General features: G+C 50.5%; 2 protein-coding genes across 3 annotated transcripts in view; one reads left to right on the top strand and one right to left on the bottom strand.

The window, feature by feature from the left end:
* Positions 1-24,033, bottom strand: part of SHISA6 (shisa family member 6) — a 448,298-nt gene that overhangs the window by 21,878 nt on the left and 402,387 nt on the right. The window lies entirely within an intron of this gene.
* Positions 1-24,033, top strand: part of DNAH9 (dynein axonemal heavy chain 9) — a 188,690-nt gene that overhangs the window by 50,245 nt on the left and 114,412 nt on the right. The window contains exons 22-30 of one of the 2 annotated variants that reach the window (XM_051797454.1): positions 1,201-1,374; positions 2,765-2,972; positions 7,766-7,931; positions 9,576-9,678; positions 10,622-10,861; positions 15,131-15,292; positions 15,550-15,746; positions 18,939-19,101; positions 21,654-21,777. In XM_051797454.1, the coding sequence (XP_051653414.1) occupies positions 1,201-1,374; positions 2,765-2,972; positions 7,766-7,931; positions 9,576-9,678; positions 10,622-10,861; positions 15,131-15,292; positions 15,550-15,746; positions 18,939-19,101; positions 21,654-21,777 (1,537 nt within the window). The remainder of the gene's footprint in view (positions 1-1,200; positions 1,375-2,764; positions 2,973-7,765; positions 7,932-9,575; positions 9,679-10,621; positions 10,862-15,130; positions 15,293-15,549; positions 15,747-18,938; positions 19,102-21,653; positions 21,778-24,033) is intronic. The other variant, XM_051797453.1, reaches the window with a different exon arrangement.

Raw genomic sequence — 24,033 nt, 5'->3', positions numbered from 1 at the left:
GCCCATCCCACTGCTCTGCAGGCAGGGTAAGGGTAGCACTGAGAGAAAGCTTTTAGCAGTGCTGCCCGTCCCTCTCTGCTGCTCCACTGCCAGGCCAGGGGGTTGTGACAACGGGAGAATGGAGATTACAGTCATATTGTCCCTCTGGGTAGCACAAGACTGCAAAATCCTGGATACTAGTAATGTGTTTTGCAAATCCTCTGGTCTTTTGAGGGATGGTGGCTCGGGGGACTTTGCAGAGGGAACTCAGTTCAAACCCAGGATTGCTGATAGCGGCTGAGCAGTCCATGTGTGCTGGCCCATGGGGTGGCTGTGGGGAGGAGAGACCCACAGATGCCCCAGGAGCAACCTGTGCTGCTAAAACTGGCTCGGTTATGCATCTGGTCATTCACAGACATTTTTTTAGCAGCACTTTTCCCCTCCCTCCTCCACTTCTCCCCAGGGCTGAAGGTTGCAGTCCCTATGGTCTGTGTGGGAAGGTGGAGTGACTGGCCCAGTGTCACAGAGGAAACTTGGGGCAGGAGAGGGGACTAAGCATAATTTGCCAGTCCTGACTCAACATCTAAAGCCAAAACTGTCACCCTAGCTCTTGACAAGAATTCAGATGCTCCAAAATCTCTGTGCAGAAGATAGGATGGCAAAAAGCAGGAAAGCAGGTGCTTCTCAGGCACGGAAACAGCCACAGGAGCACGGTCCCTCTCCAGGGCTTTGTTACACTGGTGTCTGCAGTGCTGCTGCTCCTGCTTGAAAAGAGGCCAGAAAACAACAACCAAGTGTTTGCAGAGTGGTGTGATTTATGAGGAAGGGCTTTGGTATGCATGCTCTGACTGTCCATGGCCACGGATGGAGATGGATGTGGTGTCCTTGTCTGTTGGAAGAAGTAGGCACCAAGAATCAATCAAGTGTCTGTTTAGGCATAGGCACGTATTTCTCTTTTTCAAATTGATCCATCTATTTCATCTCAGACAGACTAGGAGTGATCAACACAGAGGATGAATTATTTAGGGGAATAAATAGGAGTGATGAGAAGAAATGAAGAAATTGAAAAATTAGGCTTAATAATAGGAAAAAGGATAAGATCGTTATCTTGTGGAATATATTTTAGGGACTAATCCCACTCTGTTGGACAGGGATAGATAACATTCTCCATCACTAATGAATTTCTCCAGATTAGCATATTTTCTCCTGTCTGTCTTGCAGCTTGTGGACTACAGACTGGAGTTCAGCAAGTGGTGGGTGGCAGAATTCAAGACAATCAAGTTTCCCTCTCAGGGCACAGTCTTTGACTTTTACATTGATCCAGAAACAAAGAAGTTTGAGCCTTGGTCTAAACTTATTCCCCAGTTTGAATTTGATCCAGAGGTGCCATTACAGGTAGGTGACCCCAGGTGGTTGTTTGGCTGGGAGAACGTGTTTTAGTGACTGCACGGGGGTGTTTCAATGAAGTCTGGTGAAAAGTCAGGCACTGCACACTAAGGATGGATACAGCTAAATTACCCATCCTCTGTACTGTGCTTTGACTGTCTCCCAAATCTGAGTTATGTACAGGAAGGGCAGGGACAGGCCACCCCAAGGACCCAGGAACTGGTGTGCCCCGGGTGCAGAATAGGGGAAACTGGCCTGCAGAGAGAGGGGATGTGAGACAGAGTAGGGACAAAGCCCCTGAGACAACATCTCATCATTCTGCCTGGCTGGAAATAGAGATAGGTTTATGTTTTGGCCAAAAAAAGGGTTCCTCAGGTGATGAACTGTGGTTGCCAGCTGTGCTTCCCTGTCCTTCCAGAAGTGCCACAGTGAGCAGATGACTTATAAAAACTGTCACTGCTTTAGCAAAGTGTGTGTTCATGGACAGATCCAGCTGCTGCTCGCAGCACCAGCCATCAGGGTTCCGCCTGCAAAGATTGATTTTAATGGCTGGCAGCAGCTTGTCCTTCCCTTCCTAGTGCAGCCTGGAAACTGGGATTACCACACTCATTCCTGGCTCTCCCAGTTTTACTTTTCCCCAGGTCATGTTTGTACAGACCGGGAATGAGATGCTGGAGAGCAGTGCCAGGAAAGGGCCCTGGGGGTCCTGGAGGTGCCAGTTGTCCCTGAGTCAGCAGTGCCCTGGCAGCCAGGGGGGGCAACCCTGTCCTGGGGCATCAGGGAGGGGACTGTCCTGCTCTGCTCTGCCCTGGGGCGGCCTCACCTCAACATTGGGGCAGTTTGGGGGGACACAATGGAAGGAAGAGATTGAGCCATTAGAGAGTGTCCAAAGGAGGGAAGGAGGATGGGGAAGGGCCTTGATTTGAAGGCGTGTGAGGACACTGAGGGCACTTGGTGTGTTCAGCTGGAGAAGAGGAGACTGAGGGGAGACCTCACTGCAGTTCCACCTTCCTGGGCAGGGGCAGAGGAGGGGCAGGGACTGAGCTCTGCTCTGGGGGGACCAGGGACAGCAGCCAGGGAATGGCTGGAGCTGTGTCAGGGCAGGCTCAGGTTGGATCTCAACCAAAGGTTCTTCCCCCAGAGGCTGGTTGGGCACTGCCCAGGCTCCCCAGGGCAGTGGGCACAGCCCCAAGGCTGCCAGAGCTCCAGGAGGGTTTGGATGATGCTCTGGGGCACAGGGGGTGACTCCTGGGGATGGGCCTGTGCAGGGCCAGGGTTGGACTGATGATCCTTGTGGGTCCCTTCCAGCTCAGCACATTCTGAGACTCTGTGAGTCTGTGACATGGCTGTGGGGTGGTGGCAGTGATGGGGACAGTCACCTGCTCTTTCTGCCCCTCAGGCTTGCCTGGTGCCCACCCCTGAGACAGTGCGTGTGTGGTACCTCCTGGACAGGCTCCTGGAGCGCCGGCGCCCTGTGATGCTGGTGGGCACTGCGGGCACAGGGAAGTCTGTGCTGGTGGGGGACAAACTCTCCTCTCTGGACACAGACACATATGTGGTGAAGAAGGTCCCGTTTAACTACTACACCACCTCTGCCATGCTGCAAGGTAAGGCTCTGACTGAGTCACAGCTCTCCTGGCACCTTCCCGAATTCCTGGGGCAGCCATTGGGGTTTGGAGCGTGTGATCACTGGAGAGTTCAGGGTGATCACTGGAGAGCCCACCTGTAGGTGGGCTGCCCGTGTGGTTTGTGGGCACTGCACTGGCACCTGCAGACCCTTAAATCCCACAATGAAACTCTCTGGTCATCAGAGCCCTGGTTTTGTGGAAGATGTTGTTTTCCAACATGAGGATTTGAATCCTGAACCCCTCACCCTGAGGGCTGTGCCAAACACAGGCTTCATTCTGCTACTGTTTTTATGGCTTGTACTTGACTTGAAGTGTGTCTTTAATGTCCTGGAATTTAAGCCCGTGCTGAATAGGATAAGTTTCTTGGCAAGGATCCAAACTGTCCTCAGGATGCAATGATGGGAATTGCATCCCAATTAAGCAGAGGATGGTGCTAATGGATAAGTGCAGGCTGTAAGCCACGGCTGGATCCTGGGGCTGTCCTCCCATCCTGCTGCAGCCTAACAGAGCAGGTCTCACATCACCCCCTCCCCAGGGGCACAGGGCTTGCTGACTGGGGGGATCCAGAGCCCCAGGGAATGTCCATAAGGATATCTCTGATGGGGATTTTGGCAAATCAGTGAAATATTAAGTTTGATCCCAAGATAAGGTCAGTTTTGCTGTGCAGTCTCTTCAGAGATGAAGAGAAAGGATGTAGTTCTGGAAAAGTGGCTCATTTCGAAATGGTGTCCCAAGAGAAATAAATAATTTTACATGTATTTACTAACCAGTAATGAAGCAACCTGGTTTGAGTTGAACAACAGCTGTGAGTCACTGTATATCACACTGCTTCCTCTATTCAGCTTGGTTTGACTCAAAAGTCCTGAAATCCTTCTACTTCCCCAGAGAAGCTGTGGCTGCCCCATTCCTGGAAGTGTCCAAAGCCAGGTTGGACAGGGCTTGGAGCAACCTGGGATAGTGGAAGGAGTCCTTGCCCATGGCAGGGGTTGGAGTGAGATGAGCTTTAGAGTCCCTTCCAACCCAAACCATTCTGTGATTCTCTGCTGACATGTGAAGCACCAGGCAGACCAAGGATTAACCTTCCCTGTTTGGTTGTTCCCAGCTGAGGGTGCCAGGTGGGGACACCTCCTAGCCAGGGGCAGAGCTGAAGGCAGGGAGTGTCCTGGGCTTCGTCCCTTCTCTGCCAGGCTCCCAACACTGCAAACATCCTAGGAAAGGTTTTGTAGAGAGGTGACAACACAGGCCCAGCCCATGCTCTGTGGGCTGGGACCATGTGACAGAATCACAGAACATTCTGAGTTGGAAGGGACCCACAAGGATCAAGTCCAGCTCTTAAGTGAATGGCCCATACAAGGATCAAACATGACCTCGGCGTTATTGGCACCATGCTCTGACCAACTGAGTGTTGTGCGGCCACAGCTGCTTCCTGGGGCAGGTTGGGAGGATTTCTGGGCTTGCTGGAGCCTCCTGCCTGAGCTCATCACCCCACAGGGCAGTGTCTGTGCCTCTGCACACAGTGAGAAGGCAAATTATTTGGCTTACTTGTCCTTCAAGACAAAAACTGGGTAAAACCTCCCCTTTTGGCCAGTCTTGCAGCCCTGGGGGTGTGATGGTTATCACAGAATCCCAGAATATGCTGAGTTGGAAGGGACCTACAAGAATCATCCAGTCCAGCTCCTGGCCCTGCCTGAGAGGATCATCCAAACCCTCCTGGAGCTCTGGCAGCCTTAGGGCTGTGCCCACTGCCCTGGGGAGCCTGGGCAGTGCCCGACCAGCCTCTGGGTTCCAGCCTGTCCTTTCCTCCCAGCATGGGGTCTCTGGGAAATGCCCTTGGGTTGGTGGGTGGGCTGAGCTGCCTGGGGGGCACCTGTGCTATGGGTACCCCTCTGGCCAGGTGGGTGTGTGCAGGGGAGGGGGCTGATAGGGGCAGAGCTGGCTGGGTGTCCCTGTTTGCTCTGAGCTCTGGGCTGAACCCGTGACTTCCTTCCTCTGCAGAGCACAGCACATCTTCATCACGGGGATGAAGATGTGGCTGGGAGATCTGCTCTGGGAAGTGTGATTTACACAGCTTGGCCTCCTTCCCTTCTGCTCATTTTTTAGAGTTAATTTTTCCCTTTTGTTGGAGTTTGTCAGTTGGCTGCTTTTTTGTCGCTCGAGCAGGTGCCTCTTTAGATTTGTAAAATGTGCATACAAAGCAGTTTGGGATTTTTTATTTTTATTTACTTTAAAAAGAGCTTGAAAGCCAGGAATTCTTAGACAAAGTGCCTGCTGGGACTGAGATTTTTAAGGTGCAGAGCTGCATCCTTCGGGGGGAGCACAGAGTTGTCATTCAAACCATAACTGCAGGCCTATGGCTTACAGAATTTCACATGCATAAAGGTTAAAAGGAGCCAGAATCTCTCTGTGCCCAAACCTGGGACCAGTTTAGGGATTTTCTTTGGTGTATTGTGACCAAATACCATGTTCTGTGGCCCCTGATCTGCTGCTTTGTGCCCTTTTGGACCTCTGCTCCTCCTCACTGCTCCATTAGCCCTACCCTGATATCGTTCCACACCTTCCCACTCCAGATCTGCCTTAAGAAAATGACAATAAATGTTGTTTTTTGGGGGATGAGTATTTTTTATCCCCTTGCCAGCAGGCAAGAGGAGCCACACTGGCCAAGTCTGGTGTGCACTGAGTGTTTCATTCAGGGGCTGCTGGGGGTGTGTGAGGAGCTCAGAGGCAGCAACAGGGACCCTCCAGAATTATTGTGGGATATGGCTCTGAATTAAAATGCAACTTCCACAAACATGTCACTTCATCCCCAGTAATTGCATTTCACTATGATGAATCTCCTGCATCCTTGTTTAACCTCGAAAAGGGCTGATTTTATATGTTAATTAAGGCTTAATTAAATTTAAATTAAATGCTTATTTGAAACACTTAATTTGACTTGCTACCAGAAATTTCAAATATTGTCGTTTTATTGAAGGGGGAGAGAGACTCTGCTGAGGAAAAATCCATCATTTTTCTGAGCACAATTCATGCCTTTTTGTAGCAAGTGTCTATGGCAAGAAAACAGCTGAATTCTGAGCAGTGGGCAAACCAGACTGTCTGCAGGGAAAAAGTGGGGGGGTTAAAAGATTTGTCATCAAAAAGCCAGAATATAATTTTTTTTAAAATATCTCTGGCCCTTGGTAAGCAATGGCTGAAGTGAACATTTGCACAAGGAGATTTTTATTGAAATTCCTAGTCATCCCTAATTACAACGTGTTTCTTGTCATGCTGCTTAACCCCAAACTGAGCCAACGCAACAAGTTCTGTCTCCATCCCCAGGAGAGCAGGGAGCCCCTGAGAGCTCCCTCATGTCCAAGAAAGCTCCTTGGCAGGAAAATCATCCCAGGATCTGGGCAGAGGAGAGTTGCTGCTATGTGCTTTGCCACTTACTGAGGCAGGAAAGGTTGTTTGGGCTGCAGTGAAAGGAATCAATAAGCTGTAAAATATTATGTGCAGCAGTGTGGGGTGATTTGCATTAAATATCAGCCCAGCATCATAAATATTCCCCATATGTTATAGTCTAGAGCAACATATAACCTCAGCCTTCTGCTAAACAAAGGAAAATCTTTCAGAGCTTCGAAATGAGAAGTTTTCTCTCCATGCTGTCCTTTACTCATGGGTGACCCGACTGAAAACTGGGTGGGAATGTGACAGCTCATTTTGCAATTGAGTCTTGTTGCATTTTCTGGAGGTTTGGGTAATGCTGGGGAGGGGATCAGAGAACTGAACGGTATTTGGGGTTGTTCAGCCTGGAGGAGAGAAGGCTCCAGGGAGACCTTCTAGCACCTTCCAGTGCCTAAAGGGACTCCAGGAGAGCTGAAGAGGGACTTGGGAGAAGAGCATGTAATGTCTCATCCCTGGAAGTGTCCCAGGCCAGGTTGGACGAGGCTTGGAGCAACCTGGGATAGTGCAATGTGTCCCTGCCCTTAGCAGAGGGTTGGAACTAGATGATCTTTAAGGTCCTTTCCAACCCAAACCATCCTGTGATTCTGTGATTATATCTGGTACATTTAAATAAATAATATTATTTTGATTGTTCTAAAGTTGTTCAGGATTTTAACCCTGAAAACACCCATTTCCTTTGTCTAACAAGCATAAGAAGTGCATTTTCATTCACAAAATCAGCTTTGCTCCTGGGCTTGGTGCCCCAGCACCTCCTTGGTTCTATCCTAGTGCCCAGTCACTTCTGCCTGGGCTTGGGGGGTGTCTGTGGTACATCTGGGGCAGGGCAGTGGAGGGGACACACTGCCTCCGTGTTGTGGATCAGAATAAACTCACAAAGCAGGATTGAGTTTAAAAAAATGGGCAGAAGGGATTCAAAAGGCTTTATCTTGCATGAAAAGCCTTGTTTGCTCTGAAGTAAACCAGGCTTGTAGCAGAGTGTTTGCTGTGTTTTGTTTGCAAGGAGGAACCGAAAACTTTGTGATTTGGGTTGAGTCAGACCAAAAATCTGCCTGAGGGTCCCTGCCAGCCACAGCCTGGGGACAGCCACCATCCTGCCAGCCCCTTGAAGGGCTCCTAGGTGCTCCATAAGCACAGCCTGGGGACAGCCAGTGTCCTGTGCCAAGACCAGCTCTTCCTCCCCAGAGAGACCCGAACAGCCTAGATGGATCCGAGGGGGCCACAGGCTTCCCCCTCTGCCCACCCGGACCCTGCCTGCCCTCACAGAGCTGGGCTCCTGCTGGAGCTGCTCACACTGGGCTGAGGAATCATTTCTATTTCCCTCTGCCCAACAGGTGTGCTGGAGAAGCCTCTGGACAAGAAGGCTGGCAGGACCTACGGCCCCCCAGGCACCAAGAGGCTCGTGTACTTCATCGACGACCTCAACATGCCCCAGGTGGACACGTATGGGACAGTGCAGCCCCACACCCTGCTCAGGCAGCACCTGGACTATGGACACTGGTAGGAGGCTTGGGGGCCAAGACCTTTTCATCCAGCTCTGCTGTTGGGGATGGAGTTTGAGAGGAAGTCACAGTGTGGATCCCTCTTCCCATCCCGTGTTGGCCACAGCATCTGGCTGGGCTGGGCTGGAGCTTGCTGGGAGGCTCTGGGTGAACAGGCCATTGTGCACCCTCAGGGTGTCCCCTGTCCCCAGCAAACACACTCCCTGCCTGGCTGAGGGAGCTTCACTCCACTCCTGCTCAGTCTTGTGACTGATCCCAGTGCAAAGCCTGCAAGGCTCAGCCTGAGCCCTGCCGTGCTGAGAGTGGGGGAAGGACATGGATTGGCCTCAGCTGGGATGACCCACCCCTGCTGTGAGCACCTGAGGCTGTTTTCAGTTAGGCAGCAGCAAACAGGCATTTTCCAGGCACAGGTAATTTGAAGGAAAACCACTGACAGTGCTTTGGAAGGAGATTGGTGCGTTTGACACCTCAACCAGCAGTGCTGTGTGGGACAGGGATACTCCTAGCTCTCCCACAGAGAATACAGGGCAAGGACTTGGAGCAATTCCAAGTCTCCTCAGCTGTGTATGTGCCTGACCTTGGCCAAAAGCTTCCCAAGTACAGGGACAGTGGGGTGGAGGCAGAAATTTGGGGCTGTGGGTGTTGGGAAGGTTGGGCAGAAAGAGAGCTTAGAGGGTGTATGGGAGCACTGACAAGTGGGGGACACCCTGTGCCTCCTTGTCCCTCCCAGGCCCTCCCGAGCTCTCTGACCCCTCTTGGCAGTGCCCCTCAGGTGTTGCCCCCTCGATGGTCCCACTCACAGCCCATCAGGGTGCAGCTCACCCAGGGTGGTGAGCAAGGAGAGGGGCACAGCTCCCTGTGCTCTTGGGCTGACCTGGCCCAGCAGTGACCCTGAGCTCTGCTCTGGGGGCTGTACCCCAGCTCTTCCAGCAGCCCCCCCATCCTTCCCCATGGGCAATGCTGGGCAGCCCTCCTACCCCATCCCAGGCTGGCCCAAACTGGAGGCACTCCTGGGATTTCCCACAATTTCCACACCAGTGATGGGTCTGACCTGAGGGCTTTGCTCAGTGGTTGTTACCAGCTGATGGAAATACCAGCTACAGGATATCCTCCAAGAGCAGAACTGAGGGGAGACCTCAGTGCAGTTCCACCTTCCTGGGCAGGGGCAGAGGAGGGGCAGGGACTGAGCTCTGCTCTGGGGGGACCAGGGACAGCAGCCAGGGAAGGGCTGGAGCTGTGTCAGGGCAGGCTCAGGTTGGATCTCAGGCAAAGGTTCTTCCCCCAGAGGCTGGTTGGGCACTGCCCAGGCTCCCCAGGGCAGTGGGCACAGCCCCAAGGCTGCCAGAGCTCCAGGAGGGTTTGGCTGATCCTCTGGGGCACAGGGGGTGACTCTTGGGGATGGGCCTGAGCAGGGCCAGGAGTTGGACTGGATGATCCTTGTGGATCCCTCAACTCAGCATATTCCATGATTCTGTGACTCTGTGTGCAGAAATGCAGCAGCTCTGGGCCCCGCCCTGGTGAGGGGCAGGATGTGACTCCCCTGAATGTGTCCCCTGAAGCCATGGGGACACTGGGAGCCCACAAGCAAGCTCCAGGGGGTGGCAGCAATGGTCACCATCCATGGCTTTTGCTTTGCCCAAAGGTATGACCGGACCAGGCTGTCCCTGAAGGAGATCACCAATGTGCAGTACGTGTCCTGCATGAACCCCACTGCAGGGAGCTTCACCATCAACCCCAGGCTGCAGGTAAAGCCCCGCACGATGGCACTGCCCTGGGGTTGGCTTTGGGTGGAGTGTTCAAGATGAGGCTCAGGGAGAACCTCTGTGATTTGATCAGTAGAATCATGCTGGATTTGTTGAGCGACTAACTCCTGATGGAGGGGCAGCAAACTTGCTGCCTTTTTCTCTTCTTTGTGTTTCCTCTCATTCTGCTGCTCAGTGGGAGGAAGAAGTCCCAGGTTCCTGGCCAGCCACACCCAATCTCAGGAAGCCTTCTGATTCAGACAGGCACATTCTACCTTCATTAAGGTGATATTTACCTCTGGGCCATAATTCATTAAAGCTTTTTGGTGGTCAGGCACTGGAACTGGCTACCCAGGGGAATGGGGTCACCATCCCTGGAAGTGTCCAAAGATGAGTAGATGTGGCCCTTCATCGTATGGTTTAGTGGGGATTTGGGAGTTGGTCAAAGGTTGAACTTAATGATCTTGGAGGTCTTTTCCAACATTAATGATTCTATAATCTCCTTGCTCTTTGTAAGTTCCAAATCAATAAAGGGTCTTCTGAGAGGTGGCACCTTCCAGGGGCTGCTCCTACCAGAGACAAGACTGGGCTTCATCAGGGGTCAGTGGGATCTTCAGACCTTTCAGCTGTTCACTGGACTGAGCTTGCAGTGTAGCCATTGTGAAATGCCACTGGAAATCCCTTGTTCAGTGAGCAAAAGGTGTCGCTTGTCAACTGTCCTCAGCTGGGAAATTGGAAGGGGGAGATAGTTCTGGTGGGATCACAGAGCATCCCAGGTTGGAAGGGACCTCGACAGATCATCTGGGCCAACCTTTCCTGGGAAGTGGAGCCTGGAGTAGTTTATCCAGCACTGTGTCCAAGCACATCAAGTCCTCACAAGGCATTTGAGTTGGGAGCTCACTGCCCATCTCTCTGACCTTTCCGTGTCTCCCTTTCTCCTCCTCAGCGTCACTTCTGTGTCTTCGCTCTCTCCAACCCTGACCAGGATGCCTTGACCAGGATCTACAGCACCATTTTAGTGCAGCATCTGACCAGTGGGAATTTCTCGGAGGCTGTGCAAAAATCAGCCCAGCAGCTGATTGCCCTTGCCCTGGGGCTGCACAGGAGGGTGGCTGCCACCTTCCTGCCAACAGCTGTCAAGTTCCACTACGTTTTCAATCTGAGAGACTTCTCTAACATCTTCCAAGTAAGTGCAGTCCCTGTCTGTGGCACTTGGAGCTTGTTCCAATGCCACGGGAGGCTGTGGACCTGTGTCCCTCTGGCCCTTGGTGAACAAAGCACAGTGTCCCACCCAGCAATTTCTGAGTAAAAGGGATGACCTTGGGCCATTCCCTAATTCCTGCTTGGTTTTGAGTGGGTTCCAGAGCCACCACCCATGACTTTGAGGAACATCAGTTAAAAGCTTATTTGCTTTCCAGCCTCCTCTGGTCAATGGACAGGGATGCACAGTTCCAGAAGAAGGTGTGGGTTTTAGGGGGGGTTGAAGTGTTCTCTGGCTGGAGAAGGAACCATCTGGAGGGAGCTTTGGGCTCCCAATCTCATCCCTTCATGCAGTGGTTGTTGGTGAGTGTGATGGAGCTGGGCTTGTCTTTGTTAGTCTCAGCTCCACTCATGTGAGTGTGGGATCAATGGCACCTCTCCAGCACACAGGGACATCATTTACTGTGTGGAGCAGCCAGTGCCTACTTTGTGGGCTGCTGGCCCTGAAGAGAGGAGAGCAGTGTCTGCTTCAGCTGCTCTGCCAGAGCCAGGACAGCTTGGTGGTCTGTACTGTCACGTCCTCTCAAGTGCTCAGCATTGTATGTGCAAGATGGCATTTAAAGAGCTGATAAATCACTCCAAACCAGCTTTGACTTAATCACTGAAACTGAATTACCAGCCACTGTACCAAAGGAAAGTTGTCCAGCTTTAGAAATGTTTTCTTCCATCACTGGAGAGATCCTGGTTTTGTGTTTTCCCCAGCAATCTCATGCATTGAAGCAGTAGATGTTACTGCTCAAAAAGCCTTTCAGAATTTCAGGCTGATTAACGAAATTACAGAAATTTCTCAGCAGCCAAATCAAGGGATTTGAAACACCATAACCTGTTCTAAACTCCCAGCTGGTAATTTGTCACTATCCTTGTTAACATCTGTTTTACAAAGCAGGTGCTAGAAGTTCAATGCCTTGTGTCTGGTCCATCAGACAAGAGCTGAAAGAATGACAGGACATGGGAAATCCGAGAACAGGACCTTGAACAAGTTAATAACTCCACTGTGTCAGAAAGGAATCAGACCTGTCACTTGTGCTCAGCTGAACAGCAGCCCTGATGTGAGATGTGGGTCATGTTAAATCCTGGCTTCCAGTTAATCTGGGCTTTGAAAGGCACAGAGAGGGAACAGAAGCATTTCAATGGGAAGCTTTAATCTGAACTGTTGTCTGCTTGAAAGAAGCCAAGGTTATGGGGTGTTAGAAAATGTCCCGCCAGATCCTGGGGCTGGGCCAGAGAGTAGGAGCAGTGACAGGAATTGCTCCTCATTCTACTGCTTTTCATGGTGATTATGGGAAAAAACCAGGCTGAGGTCAGGTCCTGCCCTGCCAGAGCCACCACAGCCTGTCCCTGGTGGCACAGGGATGGGTGACAGTGACAGGGCAAGTGGGTCCTGCTGGGATGATGAGCATATTCCCTGTTCTGTGCCAAATAGTCCTCATCTCCTGGGGTGTCTGTTCAGCCTCTGAGGAACCATCACTCAGCATTACCCTGCAGGGAATCCAGAGCTGGTGAGTCCCAGGTGGAGGCTGGTGGTTCCCAGAGCCTGGTGTGACCCCCCACACCACAACAGCCACAGTGGCCCTGCTGCAGAGTCCTTTGTCATCACCAGGGACAGATCCTGGTGGGTGCCAGTTGTCCCTGAGTCAGCAGTGCCCTGGCAGCCAGGAGGGACATCCCTGTCCTGGGGGCATCAGGGAGGGGATTGTCCCACTCTGCTCTGCCCTGGGGTGGCCTCACCTCAACATTGGGGCAGTTTGGGGGGACACAATGGAAGGAAGAGATTGAACCATTAGAGAGTGTCCAAAGGAGGGAAGGAGGATGGGGAAGGGCCTTGATTTGAAGGCGTGTGAGGACATTGAGGGCACTTGGTGTGTTCAGCTGGACAAGAGGAGACTGAGGGGAGACCTCAGTGCAGTTCCACCTTCCTGGGCAGGGGCAGAGGAGGGGCAGGGACTGAGCTCTGCTCTGGGGGGACCAGGGACAGCAGCCAGGGAATGGCTGGAGCTGTGTCAGGGCAGGCTCAGGTTGGATCTCAACCAAAGGTTCTTCCCCCAGAGGCTGGTTGGGCACTGCCCAGGCTCCCCAGGGCAGTGGGCACAGCCCCAAGGCTGCCAGAGCTCCAGGAGGGTTTGGCTGATCCTCTGGGGCACAGGGGGTGACTCTGGGGATGGGCCTGTGCAGGGCCAGGAGTTGGACTCGATGATCCTTGTGGGTCCCTTCCAACTCAGCATATTCTGGGATTCTGTGATATTTGATATTATTGTCTCAAGAAGCCTCAGCACAGCAGAGAGGGCTTTGTAACCAGTTTCTGGCCTTCCTGGCGAGGAGGAGAAGCTGAGAGCTGAGAGATTTGGCTGAAATGCAACCTGAGGACTCTCGAGGCAGCAGGATAACTGGACTGACGTGGCACAGGACAAGGGATTCTCCACCCTCTCTTTTTCTTTGTTTTCTTTTTAATGTTGGCACCACATCCGTCCCAGATGCAGTGGCCCATGGCCATGTGTCCCTCGTGCATCCCAGACATAGATGTTATGGCTTCTCCTGGAAGCTCATCACCCATGGAGGACCCCATTGCTCCAAGGGGATGCAGCTGGTTGTGTTGGTGGAAGAGCGTGGTCACTGTTGAGGAGTGAGGAGGGTGGGTTTGCAAAGTGAGAAAAGGGGAGATGTTCAGTGAGTAAGTGATTTCAGATTTAGGAGGTGTGGATTTTCTTGCCCCTGAAGCCTTACACGTGCTTGCATCAAAAACACAACAGCTTTTGTGGCATGGGGGGTCTTCAGACTCAGTCCCTTTAGAGGGACTCCAGAGGGACCGAGTAATTTTTAATTTTCATTTTAACCAGTTTAAGGCTCAATGGTTTTCTCCTTCCTCCCTTTTATTTGTCAGCTCTTCTCACTATTTTTTTTTTCAAAAATAAATAGAATACTTTGGCAACTGTAATGACAGATGTGAAACCCAAACAATCTGAGCCATGGACCAGTGAGCTGAGAGGGCCTGCTTTACATTGCTTTCAATGCATTTTATATTTAATGTAAAAATAATTAGATGTTAGGAATAAAAGCTGTCTGTTTAATTCATGCCATTGAAAACCCTGTGTGCTGTTAATAGGCTTAGTATAGGCAACACCTCTTTGAAATATAATTCTTCTATGCATTTTAATAGAGTTCATAGTAAACATACTGTGCTAAGCAGACAGCAACTGATATTTCCTGCAGGCAGAATGCACCTAATTAAAATTAATTGATTTAAAAAAACACCACCACTATCGTTTCCAAACTATTTTTCCTTCTTGACAAAGCATCCATGGTGTGGGGTCAGGATGAAAAAGCTGCACGTCTGGGCTGGGCCTGACCTTGGATGGTCCCTGTGCTGAGAGCAGGACCCCCAGCCCAGCCAGGAGGAGGTTGGGAGGAGGGTCAAAATGGGTGTGATGAGTATAAATATTCAAAAGAATGTGGGGAATAGGCACCCCCACAGTGTGGGCAGCAGGTGAGGAAGGTGATTCTACCCCTCTCCTCTGCTTTTGTAAGACCCCACCTGTTGGACTGTGTCCAGCTCTGGGGTCCCCAGCATGGGAAGGACCTAAAGCTGTTGCAGCCAGTCTGGAGGAGGCCACAAAGATGATCAGAGGGCTGGAACAGCTCTGCTGTGAGGAAAGGCTGAGAGAATTAGGATTGTTCAGCCTGGAGAAGAGAAGGCTCCAGGGAGACAGGGTGCAGCCTTCCAGTGCCTGAATGGAGAGGGACTTTGCACAAGGGTGTGTAGTGATAGAACAAGGAGGAATGGCCATAAACTGAAAGACAGCAGGGTTAGATGGGATACTGGGAAGAAATTCTTCCCTGTGAGGATGGGGAGGCCCTGGCACAGGTTGCCCAGAGAAGCTGTGGCTGCCCCATCCCTGGAAGTGTCCAAGGCCAGGCTGGATGGGGTTTGGAGCAACCTGGGCTAGTGGAAGGTGTCCCTGCCCACGGCAGGGGGTGGGACTGGATGATCTTTAATTTCCCTTCCAACACAAACCATTCTGGGATTCCATGATAATTGGCTTTGGGAGATTTTGGGTACCAAAGGGCACGTTCTCCAGGGGCTGTTCACTTGGGAGCTCAGCTGCAGGTTGCTGTGAGGGTGACTCAGCCACACTCCAGCTCGATGGGTGAGGTCCCTTGGGTCAAGCTTGGGTTTCCTGACTGTCTTTGCTCTCTACAGGGCCTCCTGTTCTCTACCCCTGAATGTCTGAAGGAACCCCAGGACCTGGTGAAGCTCTACCTGCACGAGTCCAACCGGGTGTACCGGGATAAGATGGTTGAAGCAAACGATTATGGTACCTTTGATAAAATCCAGAGGGAGATGGTGAAGAAATTCTATGATGTAAGTGTTGAGGTGTAACTATGATGATAACATGTCATAGAACCACAGGATGGGTTTATTTGAAAGGAAGTCACTACTAGGGATTTTCCTTTCCCCCCCCTTTCTCTCTTGTCCCTCTTTCCCCTTTGCAGACTATAGTTGCAGGTGCAACTGTATGGACATGGAAAGGCTGGAATGCCATACTTCCCTTGGCAGGGGGCACAGAGCTGCACTGGGGTTTCTATACTTCATATACACATTTTTTCTCTCTTTTACAGGACATGGAAGAAACTTTAGAGCAGACCAAGCACATGAATATTTTTTGCCATTTTGCTAAAGGCACTGGGGAACCTGGGTACAGGCCAATCCCAACCTGGGAGGAGCTGAACCAGATCCTCGTGGAAGCCTTGGATAACTACAATGAAGTCAACGCTGCCATGAACCTGGTGCTGTTTGAGGATGCCATGTGCCATGTGTAAGGGGATTTTCTGGCTTTATGGTCTTGCCATAGCATTTGTGTGTGCAGATTGTTTTGTGGAGTTTCCTGGAGGATGGAGGGAGATGGATCGATGGGCCAAGGCCAATGATATGGGGTTCAACAAGCCCAAGAGCCAGGTCCTCACAACAACCCCATGGAATGCTCCAGGCTTGGGGCAGAGCAGCTGGAAAGCTGCTGGTGGGAAAGGCCCTGGGGGTGCTGGTGACAGGGGCTGGACATGAGCCCAGGTGAGCCCAGGGGGCAAGAGGCCAATGGCCCCTGGGCTGTGCCAGCCATGGTGTGTCACAGCCCCAGGGCAGGGACTGTCCCTGTGCTGGCACTGCTGGGGCACCTCCAGTGCTGGGGCAGCTCTGGGCCCTCAGACAAGAGAGACATTGAGGGGCTGGAGCGTGTGCAGGGAAGGGAACGGAGCTGGGAAGGGGCTGGAGCAGCAGGAGCAGCTGAGGGAGCTGGGGGGGCTCAGCCTGGAGCAAAGGAGGCTCAGGGGGGACCTTCTGGCTCTGCAACTCCCTGACAGGAGGGGGAGCCAGGGGAGGGTTGGGCTCTGCTTGAGGGCAACAAGGGACAGGAGGAGAGGAAATGGCCTCAAGTTGTGCCAGGAGAGGTTAAGATGGGATATCAAGGAATATTTCTTCACTGAAAGGATTGTCAAGCCCTCTCACAGGCTGCCCATGGAGTGGTGGAGTCACCATCTCTGGAAGTGTTCAAAAAACATGTGACTATGACACTTGAGGACATGGTTTAGTGGTGAACATGTGGTGGTGCTGGGTGGACAGTTGGTCTTGATGATCTTAAAGGTGTTTTCCAACCTTATCAATTCCATGATTCTGTGATGATTACAGCTGATGGGGCTGGAGGTGTGATGAAGCTTCACCTGCCCATGTGGTGTGATGGAATCTTGGCTCTTGATGCTCTGATATGGCACAAACATTTATCACACATGACAACCTTCAAGGGCTTTATTGTCTTCCCTTGACACCCAGCACAGAACTGGTTGTACTGGGATTTCCCCAAGTGCTTTGACAACTGGTTTAGAACCATGTTTACACAGGTTCTTAGTGGGATTTTCCTATGAATATAAAGTAAGATTATGTGCATTCAGGCTACTAGTTTGAAAGGGTGGAGGCATTTAAACTGCTTTGATCTTTTGGTAAACCCACTTGCATTTAGGTGCCTGGAGGTGCAGATGGATTCCTGTTGGAAACTGGACATGTGGGACTGTGTGAAAATAACAAGCCTCCTGTTGATCATTAGGAAGGTGTTTCCATACCTGGGGTATAGTGAGGTGCACCCCCAGCTTTCAAACACAGCCTGTGGCAATCCCAGCAGAGACAGAGTCATTTCTGGGTGCTGAAATGCAGAGCTGGCCTTGCATCACTTCAGAACATGGACCTACCCTGACAATCAGAGTTGTAACTGATTTTGTATGACAACATTGGCCCAAGAGGTGCAGATTTGGGACTCTAAGCTGGAGGGAAGGCAGTGTCCTGCTGCACACCCGGGAGGGGGGGTTCAGTTCTCATTGGACCTGGCAGCCTAATGTGGCTGCTGTCATGCAAATTAAATATATATATATATATATATGTATTTATATATGTGCTACTCCTGTTAACAAACTGCTTACCCATGTCTGTTCCCAAAGCTCCCAACTTGTCCCTTTTTCCAATGGCCTGGGGCACCTTTTCCCTGGCACTCTGGGCATTCATTCACTCTTCTGCATTAATGGGTCACATGCACCCTGATGTCCCCGAGCATTTCTGCTTGCATTGCCTGCAGACAGCTCACAGGAATATTAACCCTGTGCTCCTCTTGCATTTTACATAAATTAGAATTTGTCACAAAACACTGCACTATCCCTCCAGTTAATTCTGGGGATAATCATGAAGGCAAGGGTTGAGTATCCAGCAGGATTTCACTGGAGGTAGGGAATTCCATTAATTGCATTTGGAAGTTGCATTTGGCTGAAATACACAACTTCTTCCATCTCAAACTGCTTCAGAATGTCAGCTTGAATTTGCTGAAGGTTTTCAGTTGAGAGAAAAAAAAGAAGAAAAAAGGAATTTTGAGGACTTTATCTGTGTAGGGACGTGGGAGATACCTGTGAGTCACTCCAGGGACCACGGTGGCATCCTTGGGCAGAGCTGGCCTGGGGAATTAAGAGCAGGAATGCTAAAGCTCTCCTCACAGGTTGGATTGCTTTTAGGGGAATAATTTCACAGATATTATTAAATTATAATTATAAAATTATAAAAAATCATTTGGAGTCTGTGCATAGATCATAAAATACTTGAGCTGTAATAAAGCAATGCAGTGTTTCTCACAGTCTTATTTGAAAAATAATTATATTAGTGTAGGGAAATAGTGAAGAGAGCTGAATAAAGACAGTGCTGAATAAAGGCAGTAATAAAAGAGGGGAACAGTCCTTGAGTTTCAGACACAGAACAGTGAGGGTTCCACAACTAACTTCCTCTGGACCCTCCTCACCTGGGGTGTATTGACACGTGGCAGTGTCAGAATTTGCTTAAAGAGCATCAAAGGGAGGCAGACAGAGTTCACTATGTGACAGACACTTGTCCAAGTGACCAGACCCAGAAAATAACAGCAAGTTCATTTTAAGAATAAGAAAATGTCATTCTGAAGTAGTGGTGGTTTGCCTAACTAAGGAACAAGGACTGTGTTGTCCAGCAAGGTTTTGTGCCATTCCAGGCACATGTGAATATTCTGTAATGCATAGCAGGACTTCTCACCAAGCACAAACCACAAATGCCTGGAGAAGAGAGGCCTTTCCTGGGGAGCTGTATCAGAGCTTTGACTTCTGTTCTCAGGTGTTGCATGTTGCATGTCAATGTATTGTCCTTTTTCCCCTTGCCCTCCCTGCAAAGATATCCAGACCTTCACTTTGACACAGTTCTGTCCAGCAGAACTTGGCAGGTGGAAAAAAATTGGGCACAGTCTGAATTGCCACCACACTGGGGTTTTTTCATCAGCAGTGTCCTCTGCGGGTCTCAGCAGAGCTGGGGATCGATTGCTGACATGGCTCTGAGATTGACATTTTTCATCCCACTCAGAATACAATTTCTTAGTGAATAAAATATGTATTGAAAAGCACCGGGCAGAGAAATAGAAAAATACTTCTATTAATGAGAGATTTTGTGTCCCTCAATTCAGCTGCCGCATCAACCGCATCCTGGAGTCCCCCCGGGGGAACGCGCTCCTGGTGGGTGTGGGAGGCAGTGGGAAGCAGAGCCTGACCCGGCTGGCAGCATTCCTGAGCTCCCTGGAGGTCTTCCAGATCACCCTGAGGAAGGGGTATGGCATCCCTGACCTGAAGGTAGGTGGCTTTTAAGGCTGAGCTGGAGGGGAAGGAAATAAAGAGCAGAGCTTGCCCTGAAAACTTTGTCTTGTTGAAAAACAGCACTGTGGAGATGACACGGGGCTGGACATGAGCCCAGGTGAGCCCAGGGGGCAAGAGGCCAATGGCCCCTGGGCTGTGCCAGCCATGGTGTGTCACAGCCCCAGGGCAGGGACTGTCCCTGTGCTGGCACTGCTGGGGCACCTCCAGTGCTGGGGCAGCTCTGGGCCCTCAGACAAGAGAGACATTGAGGGGCTGGAGCGTGTGCAGGGAAGGGAACGGAGCTGGGAAGGGGCTGGAGCAGCAGGAGCAGCTGAGGGAGCTGGGGGGGCTCAGCCTGGAGCAAAGGAGGCTCAGGGGGGACCTTCTGGCTCTGCAACCCCCTGACAGGAGGGGAGAGCCGGGAGGAAGTCAGGCTTTGCTTGAAGGGAACAAGGGACAGGAGGAGAGGAAATGGCCTCAAGCTGCTGTGGGGAGGGTCAGGTTGGGTGCTGGGGAAAACTTCTTCATGGAAAGGGCTCTCCAGCCCTGGCACAGCTGCCCAGGGCAGTGGTGGAGTCCCCATCTCTGGAGGGATTTAAAAGTCGTGTGAATGTGGCACTTGGGGACGTGGGTCAGTGGTGGCCTTGAGTGTGGGGGGAACAGTTGGATATGATGAACTTAGAGGGCTTTTCCAACCTGAATGGTTCTGTGATCCTGAGGTACTGGAACACTCCAGACAGAGTCCTGTGGGGAGGAGCAATGCTGCTCCTAATGCCTTGCTGAAGTGTGTCTGCACAGGGTGCAGCCCCCTGGTGTCTTCTGCCAGGGCTCCGAGCTGGCCAGGCCTGAGAACATTCCAGACCAGCCTTGAGTGTCAGCTCTGAGCTGGGCTAATGAACCCTAGATATTTCTAGTTAAACCAGGGTGTGGTAATTAGCTCATCTGTGAGGTGCCCATTGTGGAGTGATTTGGAGGTAGAAAAGGAGCAAGCAGAAAATCCCAATCCCAAATCAGATCCATTTCCTCCTCTGGTATTTTCTATGTGGAAGGGACTGAGTGGATTGTGGATGGTTCACTAAAGACCTGCTTTATATTTATGCACAGGTCAGTGAGCTTAGGAGTTATAAATTAACATTTTGGGATGTCATTGGAAGGTTTTTAAGGTTTTATAGCTGCTGGCAAAATGATTTGCATTAGAAATGTGAAAACCACCACCACAGTAACTTCACTCCCTTCTGCTGGGAGATGCAATGGCCAATGACTCTGGGTTCCTTCCCCATCAGTGGCACAACCTGATGACCTGTGTTTGTGTCCAGGTTGTTTCCATCATGTCACACAAGCCTGTCCCACCATCCACTGGATATTTTCAGCTCTCCTGTTTTCAGCCCAACTCCTGGGATTGTCCAGCTCCTACCTCCCATTTCCTGTGGCAGCCGGAGCCCCCTGCTGGGAATAGAGCTCAATACCAGCTTTAATCAACTTGTTTTCAAAGCATCTCTTTGCTTCTCTGCCTCTGGAGGTGGGAGATAATTTGATGTTCCCTTCACTCTGTATTCATCTTCAAAAAATTTATGAATCACAGACTGGTTTGGGTTGGAAGAGATCTTAAAGACCACACAGTCCCCCCTTCTGCCATGGACAGGGACACCTTCCGCTAGCCCAGGTTCCTCCAAGCCCCATCCAACCTGGCCTTGGACACTTCCAGGGATGGGGCAGCCACAGCTTCTCTGGGCAACCTGTGCCAGGGCCTGCCCACCTTCACAGTCAGGAATTTCTTCCTAAGGTGAAATATAGTGTAATTTTTTTTTCTCAGCTATAGAAGAGCAAGATGATGACAGCTCCCCCGTCTGCCATTGGCCCTTCCCACTGTTATCATCCGTCTAATCCAAATTTCCGGTGATCAAAGTAGCAAGTTGGGTTTTTTTGGAAAAACCATGTGTGTTTGCTGAATTTCTAAGAGAGTTTCTGAACCCTTGTCCAGTGCACAGTCCTTCAGGATCCCTCACATCTGGTACCCTGCTTGGAGGGGTAGGAAGGAAAGGATGGAGGTTCAGCTGGATGAACATCTTCTTCCAACCCAAGCTATTCTATGATGATTCAACTCATGTAAAATTTGGATTTCACAAAGATGGTGGATGCTGTTCCCTTTGAAATAAAACTGCTGTTCCATGGGAGCAGGCAGGAAAACATGAACAATCACAATCTCCACAGCCAGGGGTTGCACTGGTGCCTTCAGCCACATCTCATTGACCTGTCAGTGTTTCAGCCACAGGCATTGCCCTGGTCTGGCAGTGCTGGCCAGGACCTTCTTCTAAGGTGTGGTGTCAAGCCTTACCTGTTAATGCCTGACAATGATGGGCTGACACAGGGACCTGGAAGGCTTGGACAGGAAGGTGCAGAGTGGCCCAAGTGCAGTTTCACACCAATTAATTGCAATTGCTTTGTTCTCAGTGCATGGGAAGGTTCTGAGTTATCCCTCTGGTAGGTCTGATACCCTGCCTATGCTTTGCAGAGTGTAGGGACAACCCCTCTTGCTTTCAAACCTCCAGGCAGACCTGGCAAACCTGTACCTGAAGGCTGGTGTGAAGAACACGGGCACTGTGTTCCTGCTGACGGACGTGCAGGTGGCGGACGAGCAGTTCCTGGTGCTGGTCAATGACTTCTTGGCATCAGGTACATCCCTCCTGCTTTGATTTCTCCTCTCCCCCCTTCAGTGGAGCACCTGGAGTTCGAGAATCTACAGAAGGGCAAGAAAGGAATAAGCTGGAAGTTACATGGCTTAAGCCCTTGAGTAAAAGCCGTGCTGGGGCCTCCCTGGGGAGCAGCTCCATCAGCTGGGAGATTTCTTTACTTTCCCTCATATCTTGTACCCATTTTTCCATACATCATGGAATACTGCACAGGGTTGTTATATGATGTGTCTGTTGGGATATTGCAGCTGAAGGATGTATCACCAGGTGAGGAGTTTCACCTATGGATCCCATGCATCCACCTGATAAATTAAGGTTGTTCCTGGCTAGAAGAATTTACTGGAGTGTTGGGGGGAGCGAAAGGCTTAGACAAAATTTATTAGAAAAGCCCCTTCATTGAGCTACAAGGTGTAGAAAGGACCCCCTAGCTTTCTAAACTCATCAGAGAGGAGCCTGGGTGGCTGGATCCAATATCAGCCTCAGATTTTTGTCCACAGTTTAAGGAATTACAGAGTTATGATTGAATCACTTTTTCCCACAGGTTTTAATGATGTCAAATCAGATATATTTATGTAAAGGGAATTATTTATTATAAGAAATGAACAGACAAATGAACAGATGAAAGATCTTACTCAGAATTATTTACTACACAGTATAAAAGCTAAAAACTACTCGTGATACAGTATAAGATAGGCAAGTGCACTGTATCAAAGCAGTTCTGTCAAAGCAATTGTATCAAAACTGGCAAAAGGAAACAGTCATTAAGTAGAGATTGATGTAACTCACCACACAAGGATCCTGGGCAGATCTCTCGCTTTCACTCAGCCCCTGGGGAGTGACCATGAAGAGGCATTGCTGCTTCACAGGAGAAGCTCCACACACTCCAAGAAAGCCTGTGGAAGAATCTGCCATATGAAAGTTGGACTGGGCTTTTATAGTTATAAAGTGATTGACTGCCAGTCGCATATTCCCAGGCCAGCCAGCAGCTTTTCTGTCAAATGCTGCTTCAAAAAGCAGGGGGGGGTGTTTGCAGTTAGTGAACCAGGCTGGTTTTAGCACAATTCCACACCAAAACAGCACCATGGCACCAGTGGTAGCTCAGCACGTTGTTTGGATTCTCTGACTGGATTTGAGGCCCAAGGCAGGTAAGACCTATCAAGGCAGAGTATCCTCCTCCGTGGAGTATCTGTGAGCTGGGGATGATGCAAAGCCATGATGACCATGTCTGTGTGCATCACCTGGCTGCTTATCCCATTCCAGTCCTTCCTCTCTTGTTTTTCCAGATGCCTCTGGGTTGTTGCTCACCAAAACCATTGCAGAGCAATCAGTGTCCATGCCAGCACTCTTCTTCTCTGCAGGAGGTGGCACAGATGTGTGGTGAGCACCCACTGTGCCGGGTGTGCTGCAGCTCCCTAGGAGTGCAGGTTGTGTCACTGGTGCCTAAAACCAGCTCCAGATAAAAGCCCTAAGACTCAATCAGTGAGTTTTACCTTCCAAAGCAAGCACCCAGAGTTACAAAAGCCTCTTGCTTTTATTTAGTTACCTAATTAACAGTTCAAAGCATTACCTAATGCTGTTACACCCACCTTCCTCCCACCCCTGACACACCTCCCTAATTTGAGTCAGAGATCTGGAAGACCCTTCTGTCTTCATCTTCCTCGTCTTTTCCCTTGGTCTTTGGCACACTGTCATGCCCTCTGGAATGGTTTCCAGGGTTCTGAATAGCTTTGACTGGTTATATCAGGTGCTATGTCTCTTTCTCAGTATGTTTTTACAGAGACAGAAATCTTCACCTTGTTAAAATCCCTTGTCTTTGAAATTCTCCACAAAGAATGTTAAACAGCATTTTTAGGAATTTTGTACAAAGGTACTAGCAAGCTATATTAAAACTTATTTAACGTAGATTTTGAGGCATCATCACTGGGACTGTGGGGGACAGCCAGAGTGGGCATGTTCCCCTCACTCCCTGGGAATTCACTGCCTGCCACTTGTGGCCTTGTTTATGAGCCAGGCTTAGGGAGGTACCAGCTGGTTCAGGTGCCCTCCAGGGATGGGAAGGGAGCAGGAGTCAGCAGCACAACTGATAGTTATTTGTGAATAACTCCAGAGGTGACATTTGTGGCTGTAAATTGGTGGCCAGATGGTTTCAACATCAAGCAAATGCTGCCTATGATGAATTTGTTACCAGGAGCAAGGACAAGGGTTGTTGTGGAGGGCAGGGAGTAGCTCCCACCAGCTC

The sequence above is a fragment of the Manacus candei genome, unplaced genomic scaffold (genome assembly GCF_025592945.1).
Source record: "Manacus candei isolate 608988 ecotype Guabito, Panama unplaced genomic scaffold, ASM2559294v1 h1tg000047l, whole genome shotgun sequence".
In the NCBI taxonomy this organism is placed as follows: Eukaryota; Metazoa; Chordata; class Aves; order Passeriformes; family Pipridae; genus Manacus; species Manacus candei.
Note: the sequence above shows the minus strand (reverse complement) of the source record. Positions and strands in the feature narration are given on the sequence as shown.